Genomic DNA, 23,809 nt, shown 5'->3' with positions numbered 1-23,809 from the left:
TGAGGCCAGCCTGTAGGTACTTAGCCATTTGAAGTCTAAAACCAATTTGAAGAAAGCAACTATTAGATCCAGTATTAGTCTTAAGTACATAACATATTAAATGGTTGAAGGAGATTGGCACGATGATTAATTGATTATTAGTGGTTTTAGGGAAAGAAATTTTGTGATTTATCATTTTTCTATCTGATTTGGATCCCTGAACTTAGAATGGATATGGCTGTGTTATTACTCACACATCAATGTGACTGTTACGTTTGTTTTATAGAATTTGATGAAATTTAATGTAATTGAAATTAAATTTCATATTTTAGTGCGTTTTGGTCCTTCAAAGAAAGAATAATCTTATTCCGTACAAATGTAAACATTCCATCATTTGATGGAATCTCCATTCCTTAGGGATGAAGGAATTCCGTCACTTGAATTCTCAAAAAATTTCTATCAAATTTCATTTCTTCAGATTCCAATTCTTTTAAGAGATTCAGTTTCTTCAAAAAACATTATGTGAACCAAATGAGCCCTTACATGTTCTTGATTTTTCAATTTTCATCTTGTATTTCAACCATTGTGCTTTAGAAGGGAGAAAATTACTATATCATCTATTAGGTTTACCACACTATAAACTTTTAAAGCAGATTGTACAAATTATAATATGAATATGTATTATCCGCCTGGTTCATGTTATATTGATCAAACAAATAAAAGCAGCCGATCTGGAGATCGAATAAACAATATCCATACGTGCAACAACCAAGGAAACACAAATAACTAGACATTTTTGTGACTCGCCAAACATCTAGTTACAAAAAGGGAAAAATCCATAAAAAGGTAATCTCTTTACACAAATTTTCTACTAAAGGGAACCTATTTAATTTTCGTCTATTTAGAGGATCATATTTTAAAAATTTTGCAATAAAGAGAACGTCGTTAGTTTTTAACAACAGTCTTCCGTTAAATGCCACGTCACCACTGCCACATCATCAGTTTTGCTTACGTGGCATTTGACTACACTTGAAAAAATAAAACTGATGCGTTGACTAATATTTACGACTATGTATAATTCTTTTATTAATTATTTCCACAAAATTCACAATTGATTATTTACGACTATGTATCCCGATTGCGTTGTAAGCATCGTCGCTTTACGATTTCCAACTCATTGGCCGTCTATGTTCATCATCTCCGGCGACGAATTCATCTTTAAAACCTATCATCAACGGACATTCCTCTATGTTTCCCGGCGTCAGATCTGACGAACATCTGACGAAAGTTATACTCACCTCCGATTCATCACATATGAATTTTAATACCAATCGAATTTCCCCACCAACTAAATCTCCTTACTTTCATCTTTACAAATATCAATTCCACTTTGAAATTGAAACATCATCACATACAAAGTTATACAGTTTTCCGACGAGTTTTTGTGGTATTTTGTTTTCTTCTCCGGCGACGATAGATCTTATATATGATTTATAGATCTATGATAGTGATTATGTGCTATGACTATGATTTATGAATCTAAATTTCAACCCTATTTGTTGATTTTATTTCCGCTGATTGTGGTATGAAGACGCCAAAAATTTGATGGGAGTGATGGTGGGCTTTAGTTCATGTTTGTTTATTTAGTGGGTCTTGAAAATTTGATATTGGTTACGGTATTCGATTAAAAACAGATTTATGTATATGTTTTTGTAACACATGGCATAACAAAGACACCATGGCAAATACATATTATCATTTTTATTTATTTTTAGTCAAAGTCAAATACATATGTTTTTGTAACACATGACAAATTCATGGGATTTGTCTTTTATAGACATTAATGTTTATTTCTTATTCTATTTATAATTTTTTAGTCACTTACATATCAAGGCATTAAATTTTTGAAAATTCCACTCAATACAATAAGAATAAGTCTTTTTAAATTAACTTCTTTCTTTTGAAAGACAAAAAAAAAAAATTTGGTTTGCCAAGTGATTTCAGAAGTTTAAGATTTTTTAAAACTTTCATTTCAATATATTTAAAATCCAACATGAATTAAACTTAGCTGAAAATCCTCTAAACTGTTTATGGTATGATTATGTATGATAAAAACCTATATATCATAAAAAAGGTATAATGTTTTTACATTAAAAGTAAAGGTATTGTCTTTATTTAAAATTAAAGAAAGTGATTATTATAAATAAGTACTAGTACTAGTGTTATTGGAGCAGCCTTAACTTTTATGGCAGCTTTCACTTGTATTAGTGGGAGGATTATGTTGATGTTCAGATTTGATGGATCAAATGTATATTGGTAATGAAAGAATATATTATGTCTTTGCTAAATAACTATATCAAAATAAATAATCAAACATAATCTTTTAGATCCGGTTCAACCCGCACCGAAAGCATGAATAGTGTCCATTTCCATTGTGAATGAGACGAGAAAAAGTAAAGATTTGTATTACTTTTAAAAAGCCCCAACAGGATACTCCAGTTATGGCTCTCCAATAAATAACACGAGTAATTCATAATAATAATAATAATAATAATAATAATAATAATAATAATAATAAAAATAATTATTTCTTATATCTCGGTTTCACATTAATTTCTTGTAAACCCAAAATTTTTTAATAATAATAATGATAATAATAGCAAAAATAATAGTTACATGAGTGACGCAAATGACATCATACAAAAATGTTTTAAAAAATTGCAAAATCTTTTATATAAATAAAAGAGAATTGTTTCTAAAAGTTTTTTTGAACTAAAATCTGATGTGTCAACCTCATACTCTTTCCTACAAAGGTTATAAGAGTATCTCCAATGGAGAGGTTTTTTCAAAAGCTTTTTACTATTCTATCAAGCTTTTTATTCAAACTAAAAGTTTTTTTTAATTATAAGTAAAAGTTTTTTCTTAATGACTTATAATTCCTCAAGTCATTACACTCTCTCTCTTATTTAATTTAATGTTTATTAAAGAATTTAAAGCTTTTTAAAGACTTGATCCATTGGAGCAAAAGCTTTTTACAAATTAGTCTTTCATAAAAAGCTTTTGAAAAACCTTCCATTGTGGATGCTCTTAAAAACCATGACATTATAATTCATTTTTCCCCCCTTTTGACTGTTGTATAATTTAATCTAATTTAGAAACCAATTATTGATTATTGATTAGTGATGTGTGAAAATCTAGTTAAATTAAAATCCTTAAAAATACTCCGAATCGAATACCACACACAATCGGGCAGTGGACCCGTTCGTATGCAATATAGATTAAAGTAAGTAAAGGTTCGTTCCACGGAGACTACAAAGAGCTAGCGAGTTTTAAGTAGTTAAAAAGAGTTTGGTTTTTAAAGACACCACGTCATCTTGGTGTTTATATTAAAAGTTAGTAGATTGAAAGAGTTAGAAATTCCTAAGAATTTTTCGAAAAGAAAAATTGTTTTAAATCAAATAGGATGAGAAGATCATCCACTTCGACTCCATGATACACATTATTTAGGTTGCATATAATTGAAAAACCAATTCAAATATGTTGATTTATAACCGAGAACTAAACAAAGACTCACCCCGTACCCGTCAAGTTCGTTACTTTATTCAATTCCCTTAATTAACTAGTTCCATTACTAAGACCGGTACCCCAAGACGTCTTTCATAACTTTCCTAGCCAACTAATTGTTTTGGTTATTTAGATAACAATTGTGTCTATTGATTGTACCCAACCATTAGCCCGTTAACCCTTATTAACTATTAATTACTTTCTACCGTACCCGTCATAAAAATAATTGCTTCTAACCAAGCAATCAAAATAACTTCTACACAACCTAAGTTACCACTAAGATCATGCAAAAACTATCAGCAATCAAGAGTTAAATAACAAAGAATTAATAAGCTAAGATTACGACACAACGTTAAATCAAATCAACTTGAATTCAAAAGATTATGCAACCATTATTCAATGTATCACTTTATCTCAGTGGATGACGATTTATTTAGCTACTCATAATCATAAACAAAGCACAAAAAGTAAAAATATAGAAGAACGTATTGTACCAATGTGTAGAAAACAAGTAAACGCTAAGAAAATCGACAACCGAATGCCTTGAAGCTCACGAACAACCCTTAGACCTTGATGGACGAAAAAGCTGCTGAGAATAGCCCCAAAGAACCCTAAAATCGACTAGAAGTGATTGTATATCGAATGGGAGGGTTATGGTCTTGTATTTATAGAGTTTACAAAAAGTCTTCACAAACCGACCTACAGGTGCGACACACCAAGCTTCAGGTGCGGCGCACCTGGCCTTGTTTCCAAAAATCATTCCTACCCGATATGCGACGCACCACAGGGTTGGTGCGCCGCACCTCCCTGCTTTCTAACATCTTCCAACTTTCTGAGAAGAAAATGTTCCGCACCACTCTACCAGGTGTGACGCACCTGCTCTGTTTTCAGCCAAAACTTGTAGTTTCCATTCCGTCTTCACTCGTATGCGTCCATGAACCATCCTAGTGCATCTTCTAATCATCCGAAAGCTGTTTCTAACCATTTCACCTGTTCTAAGCCTACACCACTAACAATACCATCAAAGCATCGAATATACATGTAAATTGCACATAATTAAGCTTAAAACGACTTAGAAACGATATGGGAATATGCATATAAATGGACATATCAATTAGCAAAACTTGTATTAAAATACCCGAATTATTTAATTAGTAACTTAATAAGAAAACCATTAAAAACGCGAAAGGTCACTAATTTCACATTACGTTGTATTCTCTATTATTTTTAAAGGCACGCTATTTTTCAGTAACTTAAACTAGAAAGGGTACTATCTGACATCTGAGACGTGACACAATAAGAGACCCCCACATCAATATTCAGTCAGTTGATAATACTATTCATTCAATTTTGCAGGTTTATTAAATGAACCGAATGAAATTTTTTATTTAACATAATAAAAAAAGTACAAGTTACGTATATCTCTAGACCTTTAACCATATTAATACATATGTAAAATGTTATAGATTTTACTACTAAACATTTATAAGATTTTGCTGGCTATAAGTTCTAAAAATTCTTTTATTGCAAACAATAAATATAATTGAACACTCAATAGTCAATATCACAATATCCAATATTTTTTATTTTATTCTAACCAGGATAATCATATCTTTTCAGTTTAAAGAAAAAATTAATTTTTATGCTATGAAATATACAGAGTTATAAAAATATTGTACTTGACTACCTATTAAATATTTTAATTCTATATGATAATATATAGCCAGGAAAAACAGTTTCATGTATTTAAAATGCTTAAGTTTTAAAATAAACATATGTCCAAAAGGACCATGAAAATACGTGTTTTAAAGTGTCAATTACATGATGTTCTAACCATATTTGCCATGATAACCAATTATGTCGATATATTAGATGAGCACTATATTATTTGCTCATAAGGAAGTGAAAGTATTTGAGTTAGAGTGAACATATTAGTCCTTCTCTATTAGCTTCTCCCTTCCTTCAAAGAGTAGTAAACCTACACAACCATGGACGAGTTCGATACCGAAAAATCAAACCATGTGAACTTGAAAGGAACTCCATCGCACGAAGAAAATGAAGGTATGTGGAAGACTTATGGGATGTCGATTTCTTTGGGTTTTGTTGCCACTGCGGTCTTGATATCCATGTTTCTTATCATAGCCATTTTAGAGCAACTCTTCAAACCAAATGCTTCATTTCGCTTTACTCAACGATCCATCCAACGACTACATGAGCCAAGATCGATTCACAAGCTCATAGATGCGCAACCCTCACATGTAAGTTTTTTTTTTTTGAATGGCAAACTTTCAAACTGTTTCAAACTTTTTGTATTCTTTTTTTTATTTTCTTGGTCAGGGTTACAATTGAAAGTTTGAAACAGTTTATTACTACTTCCAACCTAAATTATTGGTTCATTTTTTTCTTTTTGGATTGTCACAAAATCGATGTCCACTACTAGAATAGTAGTTGAAATTGTTTAGCTCTATTATGTTACCCGTATCAAAATTACTCATACTATTTAGTACGTAAAATATTAAATTAGGATGAAAGTATTGTACCGATATCGAGTTAATTAGCATTCAATATTAAATTACTAGTAAAATATTAAATTACTAGTAAAACATACATATATTAAAAAGTCATAAAATTGTCTTGTGGTTTTTGCAAACATCAAAGCTGTAATAAATATATTTTTTAGACTATATGTTTTTATCTAATGCACAAATATTGAGACGGATTGAAGTATTATTTTAGAATTACTTTTTGATGACACAAGTCACTAAAACATCCGGTTTTTATAGGTACAAATGGAAAATGAATCAGATATATCGGTATTGATGCCGGGAGATAAGTACCCAACGTACATTGCACATCCAACACCTCTACCTTGTTCAAGGGAAGGTGTATATTGGCCTTCACATTCTCAACACGATTTAGTCCATAATATTAGTTAATCTATGCTGTTTTTTATACATTTTTCTCTTAAAATTTGTCTCAAGATGATCGATCGACTTACCTTTACCTATGTGGAATCTTTGTATTTCAACACTAGCATTTATGCGTCGTTTGGATATCGTTCAAAAAACTTGTGATTGGAATTTTGAGCGAATTGAACCCGACACGAAGCATACATACAATCTTATAAATGTTCGTTTGGTCGGGTAGAGTGGAATGAGAAAATGAACGGACGAAGAAAGTATCATCAGATAAATCAAATATATGGTTGCTTTACATGTTTCGTTTGTCCTTATTATTTTTGTAATGGAATTTATATGTGATGGCAAATTGGCAATAATACCGTTTATATGTTGACATTTCTATCTATCATCGTACATGGCTTTTATTTGGCCAAAAAAAACTAGATTTTAGACCCGTGTTAGATACACGAGTTTACAATATTATAAAGATTAGATTATTATCATATGCAAGCAAAAAAGTCTTATAAATTTAAATAGAAAACTTAGCCCAAAAAGAATCCTCGAAGTTTAGATCTTAAGAAGCATGTATCCCCCTTCATTAACAGTTTAAACATTAGAAGCATGTATCCTCTTTCATTTTTTACAATATTGGAAGTTTAGATAGTAAGACGTTAATTCAATGTTGTAGTGTTTTTTGTATTCTCATCTTTGTCACATATTAGCACCTTGAAACCCTTTTTTGACTTAACCTTAGAGATTGCAACATACAACTATTCGTAGATGATGACTGTACATTGGAATAGGATCTAATATATAATTTTTTGAGAGTTTTGTTAAATTTTTTAATTAATATTAATTATGACATCATCAATGTTTAATTTGATAAAATTGAGCTTTTTGATTGGTTAATAAGCTATTATGTCAGTGGTCTTTTGGTATATATAATGATAAAGATAGATTTAGACCTGTGTCAAATACACGAATTGTTTATGACATATTACAGATAATTAAGTAGATGTAACTAAAAAAAACTGTGAAGAACAAATCAGTAAGTTCAAATATAAATAATATAATTAAAATTATGAAAGAACAAATCGATAAATTAAATATAAATAATGTAATTTCAAAACTTGATGGTATTGCTTGTAGTATGAGTCTCTTAATTGTATTCTAAAGATTTGATGTTTTCTATATAAACTAAAAATGTTTTCTTTTACTACATCTAATTGATATATGCAAGTTAATAATTGATACTTTGTAACATAATCTCTATCTTTTAAGTCATCTCTAATGGTGATGAAAAAACTTTTTGGAAGAAAACCTTCCGAATAGGTTGATACCAATGGTTGGAGGACTTATCCATTGGGTCTGAGGACTTATACTGATACATACTAGCATTGTACCCGTACGATGTGGCGGCTGTTTGGTTATGACGACGACTGGTGATGGTGACGGCGGTCGTGGTGGTGACGAACTATTGTTGGTGGTGGGTGTAAGTAATTAATGTAAAAATATAGTGAAGATATTTTAAAAGATAAGGGATTGATGATATAAATTAATTAATCAAGTGTAAAGTGGTAATTTTGCATCTAACACTTTATGAGAAAGAAAGTGATAATTATTATAAGATAGTACTAGCATTGTACCCGCACAATGCAGCGGCAGTGACGGTGATAATGACGGTGGTTTAGTAGTGTCGGTGACGGATGGTGATCGATGACATCGACAATTGGTGTTGAGTGGTCTAATTGTGTAAGTTAATACAATGGTGATGGTGATATATTAGAAGATAAGGGTTTAAAGTGTAAATTAATTCATTAAGGGTAATTTTGGTAATATCTAATAACTCTTTCCTTAAGGGTTGTTTATTAAGGGCAATCTAATAATTTCCCATCTGTGACACCCCGCTAAGGCGGAATATAGGATGCAACAGATGTATAGTACATAGCACAAGTCAATAGATCATAACATGCCATTATATTACAAGAAGTACAAAAGGAGGATTACATTGTACCAGAAAGTCCCATAACAAAAGACTAAAATAGACAAGATACATGATCTAAAACATACCAAAAGACTATACAATGATCTAGAGAACAATGTATCTTGACGAGGTACAAGTCTGAAACGTCTTCTCGAGAGTTGACCTTACTAACGATTTCCTGAAAGACACGCAAATAAAAATGGAATCAACTAAAAATAGTTGAGTGAGTCCATAGGTTTTCAGGTTCCATGTCAACTTGTTTATAAGAATATGCTTAGTCAATGTACTTAATTAATATAATTGGTTGATTAAGTCTAAGACATTTAGTATTCTTGAGCTGTCAATTGCAATGAGGCCATTACTAAACCGCTTGACCGACTGTGCCCTATGAGGATTCATACTCTAACATCGTATTAATAGGATCTAAAGATACCATGCACCCACTGAGCAGTGTGGATGAGGGCTGGTCTGACCCTAGATAGCACTATCCCATAATATCTATGGCATAAAGTTAATAGTAATGTGAATGTCTCAGGGACTTAAAGTGTTAGAACTCATGCAATAACGTACAAGTATACAAAATATGTCTAAAAGTGTATAACAAGCTCAAAAGCTTAAAATATGTCTATGAGTTCAACAAAAATATAGATAAGTCTAAAAATATTAAATATATACAATTATGATCAACCAAGATTTAATTAAATAAATCATGCCTTTCACCCCGAATTTAGAAAGCTGTAAATTAAAAAGGGATATGAACTCATCTTAGATAAACTTCTAACGGATAAAGCACGAGTAAACGAGAGGTTACTGTCCACGAACGTCTAATCCCACGCACAAAAATATGCAAATGAGAACTAAGTCTCACGCTAAAGTCATGTGCCTAGAAATTATGTCTTTTCTAAATGCCATGATGTGTTTATTATATGATTATCTTTTCAAGTCTTATGTTAACATATAATAAACAATTTAATTGACTTGATAATGTTGTATATGGATTGATAGTGTTGTATAGCAACTGCCATGTTTTATGTCACATATCACACGTTCATTAGGCTAGCTATCACATTACTTTGCCCTTAAACAAAATACATATCTCGAACTCATGGACATGAGACTCCAGATAGGATATATTTAACGTACATCATGAACTCATAACGAGTAAGATCAAAATGTTAAATCGAGCTTGACTCGGAATATAGTTGTATATTGAAGTAGAATAGTTACGACATTGAGCTAGACTCAAAAGCTTTTTGTTAACACTAATTACTTGCACAACTTCTTAGACCAGACGATACTACTTAGGGGCTGTTGCGATACTATGAAGTTGGTCGTCACTAGTTTTGAACGACTCTACTATACCTGATCAACTCGAATATATTGGACATCACTAGCTTACTGATGTTGTCATCTCCATCAGCTCCTTGTCGAGGTTACGGAGACTATAATGAGACCAACTTAAGGTAGAAATAACGACATGAATTCACACATATTTAGATATCTATTAGTGTCTTCTAAGATTTCAGATTTAATTAAAGCTTGAAATGGCTTATTAAGTATTTACAAACTATATAGTTATAGCCTACAAAAGTTAAGTTTAATCTGCAATAGTCCATTTAAAGTCAGTATTTGGAACTCACTTGTTATTTAGCCTACTAAATTCATGATGTATTATGTGAGTGCAAGAACTAAAATGATAATAGTATAGTGATTGACTCCATCTTTTGTTCATTTAAATTTAAGAGTGCTAATAATATTATAAGTATAAGGCTCCTGTACTAATTAAATTCTATCATAATAATGATACAACATATCTGGTGATTAAAATAATGTGAAGTAAAAGATGAACTTAGAATGTTATCAATCTTACCAATCGGCTGTAAACTTCAAGACCAAAGATGGGCTGAAATCTAGTTTTGTTTATGACAAAAACGGTGCGTGATTGTAGAACGAGATGATCTTCAAATATCTAGTAGCAAGTAATAAGTTATTATCTCCCTTTACTAATGTCTAAACCAGAATGGAAAATCATTGGTTATTAATTATTATGATGATTATTATTATTATTAGTATTGGTGACAATCAAAACTAGAGTGAAAATTCTTTGTTACAAAATCATAATAATATGCATGATCATTAAAGGGGTTTCAATTTGGCCATGATTCTGTTTTAGCTTAGAAAATAGAAGAAGGTGATAAAACTTTGTATGTGTTTCTTTTTGCAATGGAACATGATCTGCTAACTAACGTAGTTAGTTAAATTGATGACTAAATTTTAACAAGTTTTTTTTTTTCTCCATTTGACAGGTGTTAACTTAATTTGATGATCAACGACTAGAATTTAGTCATAGGGAGACACATGTCTTATAAGTAGACATGTGTCTAATGACACCCCATAACACTAATAGCCTATTTATAACACTAATTTATGTTTAAACTATAATTAAAATGTTAATTAAATACTAATAGACTTCTAATGTAAGTTTAAGTGTATAACTATTATACTTAAATAAATATAAAGGTTATTAATGTATTTAATTATAAGTCTTAAGTTCATAATTACTTATTAATATTTGATGATGGCATTTTGTAAAACATATGACAGTTTAGGCATTACATGACTAAAAATGACATGTGCTAGGTTTTAAAGTACTAGTCTCGTATAAAACACAAAAATGTTCAAGTCTAACCTTGAAATTAAACTTGACGGTTGTTACACCATCTAACTATTTTTTAACTCTTTCCTAAAATAAAAGGGCGAATAATCATTATAAAGGAGTAGTGGATAGATAAATTGTAGATGTATTTAGAAAAACTATATTAATTTTCTTTTCTTCTATAAATGTATTATAAATACACGTATATGCAAAGTTATTTAATATTAATAATATTTTTCTGTTATTTTCAAATTACAATTGTATTTAAAATCTATTAGTTTTGGATCTTTGTTCGTAGAAAAAGTTTGGATTTGATTGCTTCGACAAGGATAAAGTTATTTTATTATAACATTTATCTATAACTTAGAATTGTAATGGGATTGTAAATTTTTTTAGTTTGAGATATTTGTTCTAAAGGAGGTTTAATTTTTTATCTATTAACATACGGCTTTAATATAATTTATTAAATGGGTTGTATATAATTTAATTACATGCTTAATAAACTAAATTTGCAAAATTGAGAGTTGTGATTGGCCAATTGAAGTTTAGTCAGTTGCCTTTTATTATAAACTAAGATAAGATTTATAAGTTTTTTTTAATGACAACTCGTTATCTCTTTAACGTGCATGATCAACGGTATTTTTTTTTTTTAGTTAAATTTAGCGGGTGGACTTTTCATATATAAGGTATCAATTTTTATGTATATTATTGATATCTTAAGTTCTGTTATTAGTAAAATACAATCTAAAATTTGTCATATGAATCAAGAAGGAAAAGAAAACTCAATCTAACAATGAGTCGGTAAATCTAACACAAAGAAAATTGAGTCAAGAAAATCTATCAATGAGTCAGTTAATCTAACAAGACAGGTAATGGAATTCACCCACTCTAGAAAGAAAAAAACCTAATGTTACAATTCTAGCATATATGCTAATGTAAACACTTTTTGTCAACGGATTATAAACATAAGAAAAAAACAACAATATTAAATTCCGTCGACCAAAATATTAAACATTTAACTACAAATTAAACATAGCATGAAATAATTGTATCGAGATTCGAGAATGTAGCTAAAATACTAGCGTTATAAACTTTCTAGTCAACAAACAAAATATGTAGTTAGTATGCATCAAGATTCAAGAAACAAATACAAGGAACGTGCTGCTTTTCATATTAAAAGAACACAAAGTGAAAGTCATAAATGAAATACAAAAGTTGTTTTTGTATTCTAAACAAAGAATGAAAAAGTGAGGGAGTTGTTTAAGGGGTTTGAACCCGACGTGAATCGAACACGCAACCTTCTGATCTGGAGTCAGACGCGCTACCATTGCGCCACGGATCCCTTTGTTTGGTTTCTTATCCATGTAATTTATATTGCAACTATTAGAAAAAACATAAGTTGAAGTCATTTTGTGATTACAGATATGATTCACGGTGTCATAATTTTACCAAACAAATATATGAGCAATGGAATAAGGGAAAAGATCGGCTAAACTTGGCCCGGACCGAACTGAACAATGAAAACCAAATTTGCTGGAAAATGAGACCCACGACCTAGAACATAAGTCGTTATTTGGCTAAGTGAACTCATAAAACGGCTACTTTTACAACTTTTCGATCAATGATCACAACATTCGGTACTCGATAACGAGTCTAGCACTCGAAACAAACCAACACACCGGCGATTCTTGCTCAACGGTAAGAAAAGAACTTTCTTGAACCCATGACTCTATGAGAAAGTGCGTTTTCTTAATATACTGGTGCACACGTGGGAAAAATACGTGCTACCAACTTCCATTGATCTTTTTCGTAGTATAAATGGTCGTATAGTCGATTCGTGGGCCAAGTTTCCATGTGGATTGTCTTCCAGTTGGACGACTTCGGGGAGACACGAAAATTGTCAACCTTTTTAAAGACGCATGGACTTCTAGATATAGTGAATGTGATTTTCCTTTGAGTTGCACAAACTAAATTTTAACAAATTGCCTCAAAGTCTTCTGAATGAAAATACGATACACATTAAATGACTTTTGACCCGTTCTTTTCTTAACTTTGCTAGTTTGTTTACTTGACCCGTTTGGGCCATTCATTAGAATGGGCCGGGATCCACATCGTGGCCTTCAATGTGGTGTGGATCTGATCGAGTATATCTGTATATAAGGTGCAACCAAGAACCATAAAGGCAATATAAACTTTGAAAAAACATTTCTACGAATAACCCTTATACCCTTGATGACATGTAACCAAAAAACAAGAAATAATATACGAATTAGGAGTGACAAGTCTGTGGGTTTTTTCCCTGAATCACCTGTAACGGCTTATGGTCTACATCTCGTAATCTAGAGTAAGTGCATGGCTTCACCATTATACGGTGAGGTGTTCCCTGATGTCGAATACTGACTAACTGTTAAAAAAAAAAAGAATCAAGAATAATGAATAGATAATTAGCCCAAAACCTTGTTTTATTTAACCTAGGTTAATATCCTAATCCTACATGTATGATTTTAGCTAACATATGTTTACAGAGTACTTAAAAGCTAAATAATGAATAGATAATTATGTGTATGTAGACATATCACATATCGTGTTTGGAAATGGTAGTTAAAAATTTAGGGAAAAAGAAACATATTGTTAACATGGTTAAACAAATCAATCTAATCTACTTAATCCATAGCTAAAATAGAATTATTTGTTGTTTTTTGATTATGAAACGGATGATCTTATATAAAGGGTCTAATTATCACTGACTACCATTCCATGAACAACAACTTTCTTATGTTTGTAAAGTTAACAACCATTCTATAAAGATGTTAACCACTACTAACACTTAAACTACCAATGTAAAAGGCACAAAATGACAAAATATTGTGAACGATCAATATACAAATGTGTTATTTGGTACAAACTATACACTAAAAAAATATTATTTATTCACACTTACTTTTTAAAAATATGAGAAAACTTATTAATTTGTTCACATTTAAAAATATTTAAAAAATATAAAGATTTAAAAGTATGAAAACTTTTAAAATTTATAATTTTTCCACACTTATATATGTGGAAAGAAAAAGTTCACATTTAAAAGTGTGAACAAATTTCAAACATATTCACATTTAAAAATTATAACACCTAAATTCTTTACACTTTTCTTGTGTGAAGAAATTTAGTGTTACCAATTAATCCTCACACTTCTAAGTGCGAACGATCAATATACTTTCACACGCTAAAAAGTGTGAATTTTCTTTTTTACATATATAAGTGTGAAAAAAGTATAATTTTCAAATTAGCTTACACTTTTATAAGTGAATACCTTTTACATTTTGTTAAAATGTGAATAAATTAAGCAATTTATGCACACTTGTAAAAAGCAAGTGTGAATAAATGAATTTTCTTTTTGTAGTGACATATATTATCCGTGTACAAGTGACTTGCAACCTAAAAACGATGGTTGTGAACTTATGGGTTCAAATCCCGGCATATATCATTTAATGGTCGGATACGGTATAATGTAGTAGGTTTAGGCCTATTTTTCTTTTTTTACTTAACAGCCTTAATAATCAACAACTTAATATATTCAGTCAAATTTTATGTTTTCTTTTTTTACTCAATAAACAAAAATAACCATTAATTGCTTATTTTATTTTTAATACAACAAATATTAATTATACATTTAGTTGCTTAATACACTATTAAAAAAAATGAGACCTTAGTTAATACTTTACAACGGTTCAAAAAAGATCAAATGGCGCCCATGGCCTAATGGATAAGGCGTCTGACTTCTAATCAGGCGATTGTGGGTTCGAGTCCCACTGGGCGTGCTTACAATTAAATTTTACTTTTTTTAACCTTTTACTCTTGATCAGATCAGTTACGAATGGCGAGTTCATTCATATTTAGTAACTGTAGATTTATATTACGTACATACAAAAACCATCTAGATATATAATAAGTTACATTTCTTAATCCAAACATCACATAAAATTTTTCTGATCTCCCAATATTTTTATTTGACACATTCTACATATATACACAACAAGTACGCATATATATAAAAATTTGTAACAAAAAACATAAATAAATGTCGATCATTGGCGGTGATGTCGAATCGGTATCACCGAGTTCCACCGCCGGATCGACACCGGCGACACCCAGAAATCGTGTCAAATTCCTATGTAGCCATGGTGGCAAGATCCTCCCTCGTCCCACCGACGGCCATCTCAAATACGTTGGAGGGGAAACACGAGTAATCTCTGTGTTACGTGACATTACGTTTTTAGGTATTTGTCCACGCATTTTGAAATCTCATATTTGTAATCAAATTATGGTTTCATTTTTATTTATATATTGGTTTTGTATGCATATGAATATTTTGATCTTAGATTTTATTTTATTTATATTTAACGTTTGTGTTTATGTATACGAAGGATGTGGATGGTCGTGTTTATATATTTTAAAACACATTTTATTTGTGGTTTATAACTTTATCTGTTATGATTTGAATCCATATAACGTTTTACACGTGAATGAACATAGATACACACTTTTTACATGTGATAAATATACAGTACAGGTACTTTTGAAAATTTTGTAGTTCTCTATGACTTTTATTTTGACCTTTCACTAAGAATAGTATCATATATCATCATGCTTTCATACATGTTGTATTTTATTCAATGTACCAACCATTTTTGTTCTAATTGTGAATTGATTGATATGTAATTCTTGTTTTGAATTTGAATTGATAGAACTTAAGAAGAAGCTAACTAGCATGTTCGACGGTGAAATGATCTTAAAGTATCAGTTACTGCCAGAGGATCTTGACGTATTAGTTACGGTAAAATCAGATGAAGATGTACGCCACATGGTTGACGAATGTGATAGACACGAAGAGCTAGGAGCACCAAGACTTCGGGCCTTCCTTTTTCCTGCGAATCAAGTTGTTACAGTAAACCATTTGGGCCCGATAATGGATCACTACTCTCTTGAGCAAAGATATATAAATTGCCTCAATGGGATTACAATTCATCCAACATCACCACCATTATGCAACAATTTTAGACAAATCCCGGTTAACACTAGGCACACGACTTTCAGCATTTCCTCTGCTTGTTCTTCCCCTAGAACACTGCCTGAAACAAATAGTACGGTTACAAACTCTGAAGTAGTCAACACTAGTCTTCATGGTAAGACTAGTTCATTAACTAGAAACCATAGTTCACCTAGTTTGTCTAATCTTGGTTGCAGTTCTATAACAAACCACCAGAACCAGATTGTGACGGCGAACCAAACCAACCAACAACTGCCACAGTCACCACAACCGAACCATTTTCATCCACACTTTCATACTCATCACCACTCCCAACCCCACATGTCTCCAAAACCACCGTTGGATCGCAATCCTTACAAGACTCCTTCTGGACCCGAGAATATTGGCAGGATAAGGTCTGAGTATTACAAGCATCAAATGGATTATTCACCGTCATCTTATAACGTTAGAGGGAATAGAGGGGGACAAATGCACTATCAAAGAGGTTCAGTACCTTATGATGATTACTATGGGAATTATAGGTATGACCGAAGCAATAGTCCTCCAAGCCCTGATGTCGTGTCTCCAAGTCATAGGATTACTTCAGGACGCTATGAATCATGAAATGGTGTCGTCGGTTCATTTCTTCAGTTATGAATGAAAATATGGTTATATATATAAGCCCCAAGTCTGACTATGTTTGTTAGTTGATTACCTACAAATGTAAATATATGAACAATGATATATTAACTGTAAAGCTTAATATGGCATATATGAAAAGAGTCGTATTCTGAAACTCATCACTGTTTTTATGTCCAAGTGAAATTATTGTTCAAGAGATATTTGCTATTCGGGTCTTGAAATGTTTCGACTTTCAAGTGTGTACTTGAACTAAGAGGATCCCCAAACCTTGCCACAGGTGTTATCAAACAATGACGAATTATAACAAAGGTAACCGGCAAACAAAGGAACAAAACCTAAGTGAGCATATAATGTATGTCTCCATATATTCATTTTCACTAAACTGCTTCTTTAGCTTACATGTATAAATCCTATAACGTTTTTGGTTGCACACGATCATGACAAGCTTTTCTTAGACACAGGATTACTGGTTTAGAGACCCCCATGAGTCTTAGAATAAGGGTGGTGATTATCTTCTATGTACCGTTACAAGTTTATCGGATGTCCCCAAAGGGACAATATGGGTGGTGTTTATATAGATAGTCAAGTTATGTAAAGGAGATTTTGCATCCATGCTGCAATTATGGGATTAGGTGTCTGCCTTTGCTAATCTTGAGGTGGGCTAATTCTGTGCTGTATTGAGGTTAATCTTACTTCAAACCAAGGTTCTATTTCTATATATCTATGTTAATTTAGAGTTGAAAAATATACTTTTTTATCTATGAAAACGTCTTACGCCTCTGTATGCAAGCAATTAGCATCTCCACTGTATGACTGTTGTGGTGTAGACACTCTATTGACACTTGCACACACGTTTATCCTTTACACGGTTAGTGCTTGCATTTTCTAACAGACATTGAGTGAATACATATGAGGTTTCGGTTTCTAGTCAATGTCCTCGAGAACAACTAAATTTACCATTATAAATGTTTTGTCAAAGAAAGGTTGGTGTGTATATCAGAGAATCACCACTTTTACGGTTTTACCTAAGAAATCAAGGAAAGACAAAATCAAAGTAGAGACTGGACTTGCACTTGCAGGATGTTAGAATTCGACATGACTGTTACACATATTTAAATGAACTCTCGTTCTACATAATTTGGTGACATTCCGATGACTATGTGAACACTTTTTCAGAAAAGACTTTGGTAAAGCCTTGTTTTCGCTTATTGCATCCATTGAGTTATTATCAGACTATCAGTATTTGATGAAAGTTTGTGTTGTTCAGCATCTATCTTGTGGAATAAGAAATGGGATAACAAGACTTGGGTTGATAACAAGGTACAAATCCCTCTTTTTGACCTTTTTATAACTTACATTGATTGTTAAAAGTTACTCGTAATACAGATAAAATTTAAATAATTTCAAGTATGTTAGTATAAGATGATGATTCAAGGCAAAAAAGACTGATCACAGAAAGGTGACAACAACCGAACAACATAAAAACAACAAGAGGACAGGATCGAAAATCAATGTTGCTTACACAACTCTAGGAGCTGAAGGTAAACACCGATATAAAGTAAGTTATTATTTGATGATGAGTGCATAAACTAATGTGGTATGTTTTGAGACTGTCATTATATTAAGTTTTTGAAGATATCATGTGGTTGTATATGTTCAAACTACAGCAAATTTTATTAAACATTTTCAGATCTTTTGGGTTGTATGAGCTTCTAATGTCCTATTCAATTAGTAAACAATGCTTTTTGTTTTGCTTCAGGTCCCCTATATTATAGAAAATATGTATGTCACAGTTGTGACATCTGGTTTTCCTATCTTTGTGTTAATATGATTTACTAGTGTAAAACAAATTTTGAATGATATATTGTCTTTACAAAGCAACTGCATATGTGCAGAGAAGTTTAAAAGTGCAAGTATATTTTTGTAGAACATAATTGATACATGTATATGACAGATCCGATGGAAGAATACATGGAATTAGTCTCTACCTTTTGATAGAGATACAACTGTATGCATTTGCAGTATTTCAACTTCCTCGTATGCCATATTGCCACCCATGGCTGGGATTTTGGTTATTGTTGATCTTATGGAAAAATGTCCTACAAGTTTAGAGTCTGTTATATATCTTATAGTTTTGTTACTTATCATATTGTACCCAAGCATGTTAAATAACCCTTCATAGTTCTCATTGACATATACATACAAGGTATATAACATCTTTTGATAATAAGTAATTCTATCAAGCTTGTAGTCTGTTATTGCAGCCACATAGCTTATACCTCCTTTTGTCTTCTTCAATTGATGGGTTCCACACTTTATTTTTGTAGTTACATACTTACATAGCTTATAATTGATTATTGAGATGTAACATTATTTTGTCAATGAGATTTGCAATTGAGTTCATTGACCAATGTTGCATACTTGCACATAACGTACATATAGTTCAGGGGTAAAGAGGAATATAGGCATGAAAGTACATATAATTATATCAGTTGATTTAGGTTGAAAGAGAATTTGAAACAATGGTCTCGACTCTTGACAACTTCTTTTCAGAATAGATGCTAAAATGAGCAGATCTCATGATCATGGTTAATTATTTGAGCTCGTCAATTACTAGCACGTCACTACAATATCGTTGCAGATGCAATCAAACACTACATGTTGAACGGGCTCATCATCATATGTTTTCAAACTAAACCTACACCTATTTCAGGGTGGACAAAAACCATGCCGATTATTGTGAATCTCCCCAATAACTCAAATGGAGCTCAAACTGCTTGAGACAGCCATGTAACAGTGTACCAAAATTGATGTCAATCCGTCTGGAATTTTTAGGAAATTTGTTTCACTGGAAGTGCTCTCCAACCAATATCTTTTCGATAAAACCCACCTTCCCATTTTATCTCTTCAACAGCCCGGTAAGCTCTATCTCTTGCTTCTTCAAGATCTTTTCCCTTTGCTGTGACTCCCAAAACACGGCCTCCAGTTGCAATATAATTGCCATCTGCATCTACGGCTGTTCCTGCATGAAATATTTTAACACATGGAGCTGCTACCTCTGCTTCTTCAAGGTTTTGAATTTTGGTTCCTTTCACATAGTTTCCAGGGTAGCCGTTGCTAGCCATGACCACCACCATGGCTGAACCAGGGGCCCAATCGAGAGTCACAGAGTTTAGTTCACCTTTACAAGCAGCAAGTAGGACTTGTGCTAGATCAGACTCCAAACGAAGCATCAATACCTGTTTTACTCAGAAATTCATTAAACTTCGAAGAGCAACTCAGACCAGGGTTTCTGGATTTGCATTTTATTAACTGGCAACATCATCATTACAGTTTTTGGTCACAATAATAAACTTTTAACATATGCTTAAACAAATTCTGTTTCTGCATAAATGGCTATTTAGAGGGCAAATAATCAGTTTTTGATAATTGATAATCAGTTGGTTACATGATTCTGATTAAGTCGCCTACATACTAACTGAAAAAGGTTTGTGTTGACTTTTGTCATATACAGGTAGAACCTAACTTACCTGGCATTCAGGATCTCCAAAACGCACATTGTACTCTATTAATTTGGGTAACCCAGATTTCTTCTCAATCATAAGTCCTGCATACAGAACTCCAACAAACTTGCAGCCCTCTTTTGACATCCCTTTAACCGTGGGAAGAATTATAGAACTCATAACCAAAGATTGAAGTTCCTGTGTCAAAACAGGCGCAGGACAGTATGCCCCCATTCCACCTGTGTTTGGACCTGTATCTCCATCACCAACTCGTTTATGGTCCTGTGCAGATTCTAAAGGTAGAGCATTTTCACCATCAACAAGAGCAAAAAATGACGCTTCTTCACCATCCAAAAACTCCTCTATAATTATGGAAGAACCCGCCTTTCCAAATGACCCCCCTACAAGAATCGAGTCAACAGCTTCAAATGCTTCCTGCAGACTCATAGCAACAATAACTCCTTTTCCTGCAGCCAACCCGTCTGCTTTAACAACTATGGGAGCCCCTTGATCCTTGATATACGTTTTTGCAGCCGACGGATCCGTAAATGTTGCATACTGCAACAGGAAATAGACAAATATGATAACAGAATTCTCAGTTTCTTTATTTGCAGCGGAAAATAAATGAAACGAAAGCATTTAACAGGTGCTTCGGTGTGCACTTTGAAACTGATTATATGAAAGATAGTGTTTGCAACTGATTTTACCCTTTGAAGTTGTTATCATTAGATAACTAGTTTAAAAAAAAAGGGTAGAGGGCACCCTGTCCCCGGAACCACATTAGATCCCCATCATCCCACCCCGTAAGGGTTATAATGCCTGTAACATATACCTTCACTTAATACATTAGATAACTAGTTAATTAAGTGTTATACAGGAATTAAGAAATAGGACATTCTTTAAAAAAAGAAAGAAAAAAAAAGTGAAACATCTTACGAAATGGTATAAAAAGTATCCCAGTGAAACAGAGTGGATAATTAAGTAGTAATTTCATTTGACTCTATGATTATCAGATTTGTTGCAACTAGTATGAAGCTGCTTACCCAAAAACTGGTTATTTAGTAATTAGATTATTAGAAGTACAATATTTTTATCTAAGCATTAAAGACTGATTGTTTTGATTATACAAGTGATAATAATGAGATGATCAGTTCAAAAATGCTAATTCAGATTCCACTTTTTGTAGCATAAATTCAAGAATAGTACAAACCTTTGCGGTTGGAATTCCGTACTTATCACATAAACTCTTCATGAAGTTCTTGGAACCTTCCAAAGCAGCAGCTTCTGCAGAAGGGCCAAAAGCATGGATCCCAGCTTTCAGAAGATCATTTGTGAGACCTGAAACAAGAGGAGCTTCAGGACCCACCACAACAAGCCCAATTTCCCATTTACGGCAAAAATCTATCACGGCTGAACTGTCAAATATATCAAGATCTTCAATACAGGTGGCATCCCCTGAATTAGAAATGCCAGCATTTCCAGGGGCACAAAAAACAGCATCACAGGACTGAGACCGCTTCAAGGCGTAACAAAGTGAATGTTCTCTTCCACCACCACCAATAACCAGAACACTAACTCTTTCTTCTAAAAAGCAAATTGGATAAAAAACAATCAGAAAACATTAAAAAATAGGTTGATGTTGGTGTAGCTATTGTCCTTGTTTCTCACCAGAAATGGCATGATCTGCAGAAACACTGTTGAAAATAGCGGTGAAGGATTGAAAACGCTTCATACTGTGATAAGTATGTGAACCACAAAACACTACTGATTTCAGAGTTCTGGGTTGCAGGAAGAAAAGTTGAGAAACTTTCTTTGGAAACTGCCTCTGACCCGAAAAAGGCAGCTGATTTAATTTCATGGAAACTCCGAAACTATGTGAAATGCAAGCCATTTCAATTATGTCCTAGCAGAATCTATACCCAAGACAAGAAAATTATTAGCCTCCATATATACTAGTATAAGCAAACAGCGAAACTATATATAAAGAAAGGGTAAACATCCAAATGTTATTAAATCCTTTGGCTGGTTCAATTATTCATGTTCAAAACACCTTTAAAACTTGGAGTATATAGCCTTGAAAAAAAAAAGATTTCTTTTATTAAAAAAATGCATTTTTCCATCTTTTTCGAAGGCACTTGATTAAACAGTCTAAACTGCTCTAAAACCCTAAAGATTAAACCCCTTTAGTTATAATAAAATTAAAAGCAACTGCATGCACAAAGATAAACAATTACATAGGCAAGTTAATCAATGCACACACACTAATATATAATTTGCAAGAATTTAACTATAAACATATGCTAAAAACTAAAAAAGCACAGAACTTTAACCATAAGAAACAAAACCCATCACATATAGAATAAAACTATAAAAGTATAAAACATTTAAATTTCTTTTTCATTCAGGCATTTTATCAAACACCTGCAGTGCAATATAAAAGCTTTGAAAGAAAAAAGAGTTGTTACCTTTTTTTAGTAGCGGTAAGAATATTCACACAGAATAAAAGGGTGTGCTGTGTTACATACAAAGAGATGGATAGATATAAACACAGCTCTGTACGATAAAGATAAAGAAAGTATTAAACCTCGAAAAACCTGACAATATATATCTTTTATCTATTGGCGGCCCACCGGAGAGATGACAATTAACAGTAAATATGATACAACGTTCCAATCTAATTTGCACTCTAAAACAAAAAAAGGTTAAGCTTGTAGCTTGTGAAGTAAAAGTAGTACTTTATCAGGGGACTTGATTCTTTGATGAATTTTGTGGAGAAAACATTTGACTTACCTAGAGATTGGTGAAGTAAAGGCTACTTTAGCACTCTAATACGTTGTTTCATAATGGTTGACAAAATGTCCAACTAATTTTTACTTTTTTTAAAAGTTTACTACTCGTATTATTCACAACGCCAATACACACCAAATCACAGTAAACTATACACAACAATATTATATCAACTCAAAATTACACCACTTGTTCCATGAGATCGATCATTTTTTCCTCTATTACTATACCATAAGAAACCAAGTGCTCTAATATCATTAAAAATCCTCTCGATGTTGATAGTGCCATTGGCAAAACACAGTTCATTTCGCATTTTTCAAATGCACCAACAAGTGATAAAGACATTACCTTTCAAGGCTTCAACACCCATCTAGCCTTTTTTCCGAGCCCAACTGTTTTATGGATATTGAGAAGATCCTCTAATGAAAAGAAAAACAAAGGTGGAACCTTACACCACGTTCCCACCCTGTGCCAAATAATCGAAGCCACTTCACACCCATACATCAAATGCTCGACTGATTCTTCCTTTTGCTCACACATACCACAGATGACAGAACCAAATTGGCAATTTCTTGATCTCAAAGCCATAAGAGTTGGAATTCTATCCATCCCGACTCTCCACATAAATAAGTTACATTTCCTTGGCACCCATTTGGACCACCTAAACACCCGTCTATTGCTGAAATCTTTGTCACTCATGAGAAACTCTTTAACGTTCTTAACTGTAAACACAGGTTCCTTCCCCCCGATCCACAACCATCGATCCTT

The 23,809-nt window shown here is 32.4% G+C and overlaps 3 protein-coding genes and 2 non-coding genes across 7 annotated transcripts; 3 read left to right on the top strand and 2 right to left on the bottom strand.

Annotated features, from left to right (window-relative positions):
* Positions 1-5,384: 5,384 nt before the first annotated feature.
* LOC122593874 lies at positions 5,385-6,843 on the top strand. The gene is made up of 2 exons (XM_043766328.1): positions 5,385-5,801; positions 6,327-6,843. The coding sequence occupies exons 1-2, from the start codon at positions 5,532-5,534 to the stop codon at positions 6,477-6,479; spliced, it is 423 nt and encodes a 140-aa protein (XP_043622263.1). The 5' UTR covers positions 5,385-5,531; the 3' UTR covers positions 6,480-6,843.
* A 5,510-nt stretch (positions 6,844-12,353) lies between these two features.
* TRNAW-CCA lies at positions 12,354-12,425 on the bottom strand. The gene has a single exon. It is a non-coding gene; the product is annotated as a tRNA-Trp (tRNA).
* A 2,403-nt stretch (positions 12,426-14,828) lies between these two features.
* Positions 14,829-14,901, top strand: TRNAR-UCU. The gene has a single exon. It is a non-coding gene; the product is annotated as a tRNA-Arg (tRNA).
* Positions 14,902-15,115: 214 nt separating this feature from the next.
* On the top strand, positions 15,116-16,733 carry LOC122591780. Its single transcript, XM_043764021.1, has 2 exons — positions 15,116-15,360; positions 15,829-16,733. Exons 1-2 carry the CDS (start codon positions 15,162-15,164, stop codon positions 16,731-16,733), a joined length of 1,104 nt encoding a protein of 367 aa, XP_043619956.1. The 5' UTR covers positions 15,116-15,161.
* A 2,475-nt stretch (positions 16,734-19,208) lies between these two features.
* On the bottom strand, positions 19,209-22,910 carry LOC122592347 (phosphoribosylamine--glycine ligase). 3 transcript variants are annotated; one of them, XM_043764548.1, is made up of 5 exons: positions 22,839-22,910; positions 21,923-22,167; positions 21,465-21,838; positions 20,282-20,812; positions 19,209-19,990 (listed from the first exon to the last, which is right to left on the bottom strand). In XM_043764548.1, the coding sequence occupies exons 2-5, from the start codon at positions 22,143-22,145 to the stop codon at positions 19,583-19,585; spliced, it is 1,536 nt and encodes a 511-aa protein (XP_043620483.1). In that variant the 5' UTR covers positions 22,146-22,167; positions 22,839-22,910; the 3' UTR covers positions 19,209-19,582. The 3 variants fall into 3 exon arrangements, with proteins under 3 accessions (XP_043620483.1, XP_043620484.1, XP_043620482.1); XM_043764549.1 differs by having other exon boundaries at positions 21,465-21,835; positions 22,720-22,894; XM_043764547.1 differs by having other exon boundaries at positions 22,720-22,893.
* Between the last annotated feature and the right edge of the window lie 899 nt (positions 22,911-23,809).

Source organism: Erigeron canadensis, chromosome 3 (assembly GCF_010389155.1).
Source record: "Erigeron canadensis isolate Cc75 chromosome 3, C_canadensis_v1, whole genome shotgun sequence".
Taxonomy (NCBI): Eukaryota; Viridiplantae; Streptophyta; class Magnoliopsida; order Asterales; family Asteraceae; genus Erigeron; species Erigeron canadensis.
Note: the sequence above shows the minus strand (reverse complement) of the source record. Positions and strands in the feature narration are given on the sequence as shown.

What these genes read in the sequence shown, in the direction of transcription:
- LOC122593874 (XM_043766328.1), top strand. Translation starts at nt 5,532, where the DNA reads ATGGACGAGTTCGATACCGAAAAATCAAACCATGTGAACTTGAAAGGA. An exon ending in TAGATGCGCAACCCTCACAT is followed by an intron (nt 5,802 to 6,326) that starts GTAAGTTTTTTT and finishes CGGTTTTTATAG; the next exon opens with GTACAAATGGAAAATGAATC.
- LOC122591780 (XM_043764021.1), top strand. Translation starts at nt 15,162, where the DNA reads ATGTCGATCATTGGCGGTGATGTCGAATCGGTATCACCGAGTTCCACC. An exon ending in ACGTGACATTACGTTTTTAG is followed by an intron (nt 15,361 to 15,828) that starts GTATTTGTCCAC and finishes TTGAATTGATAG; the next exon opens with AACTTAAGAAGAAGCTAACT.
- LOC122592347 (XM_043764548.1), bottom strand. Translation starts at nt 22,145, where the DNA reads ATGGCTTGCATTTCACATAGTTTCGGAGTTTCCATGAAATTAAATCAG. An exon ending in TGCAGATCATGCCATTTCTG is followed by an intron (nt 21,839 to 21,922) that starts GTGAGAAACAAG and finishes TTTGCTTTTTAG; the next exon opens with AAGAAAGAGTTAGTGTTCTG. An exon ending in TTGGAGATCCTGAATGCCAG is followed by an intron (nt 19,991 to 20,281) that starts GTAAGTTAGGTT and finishes TGAGTAAAACAG; the next exon opens with GTATTGATGCTTCGTTTGGA.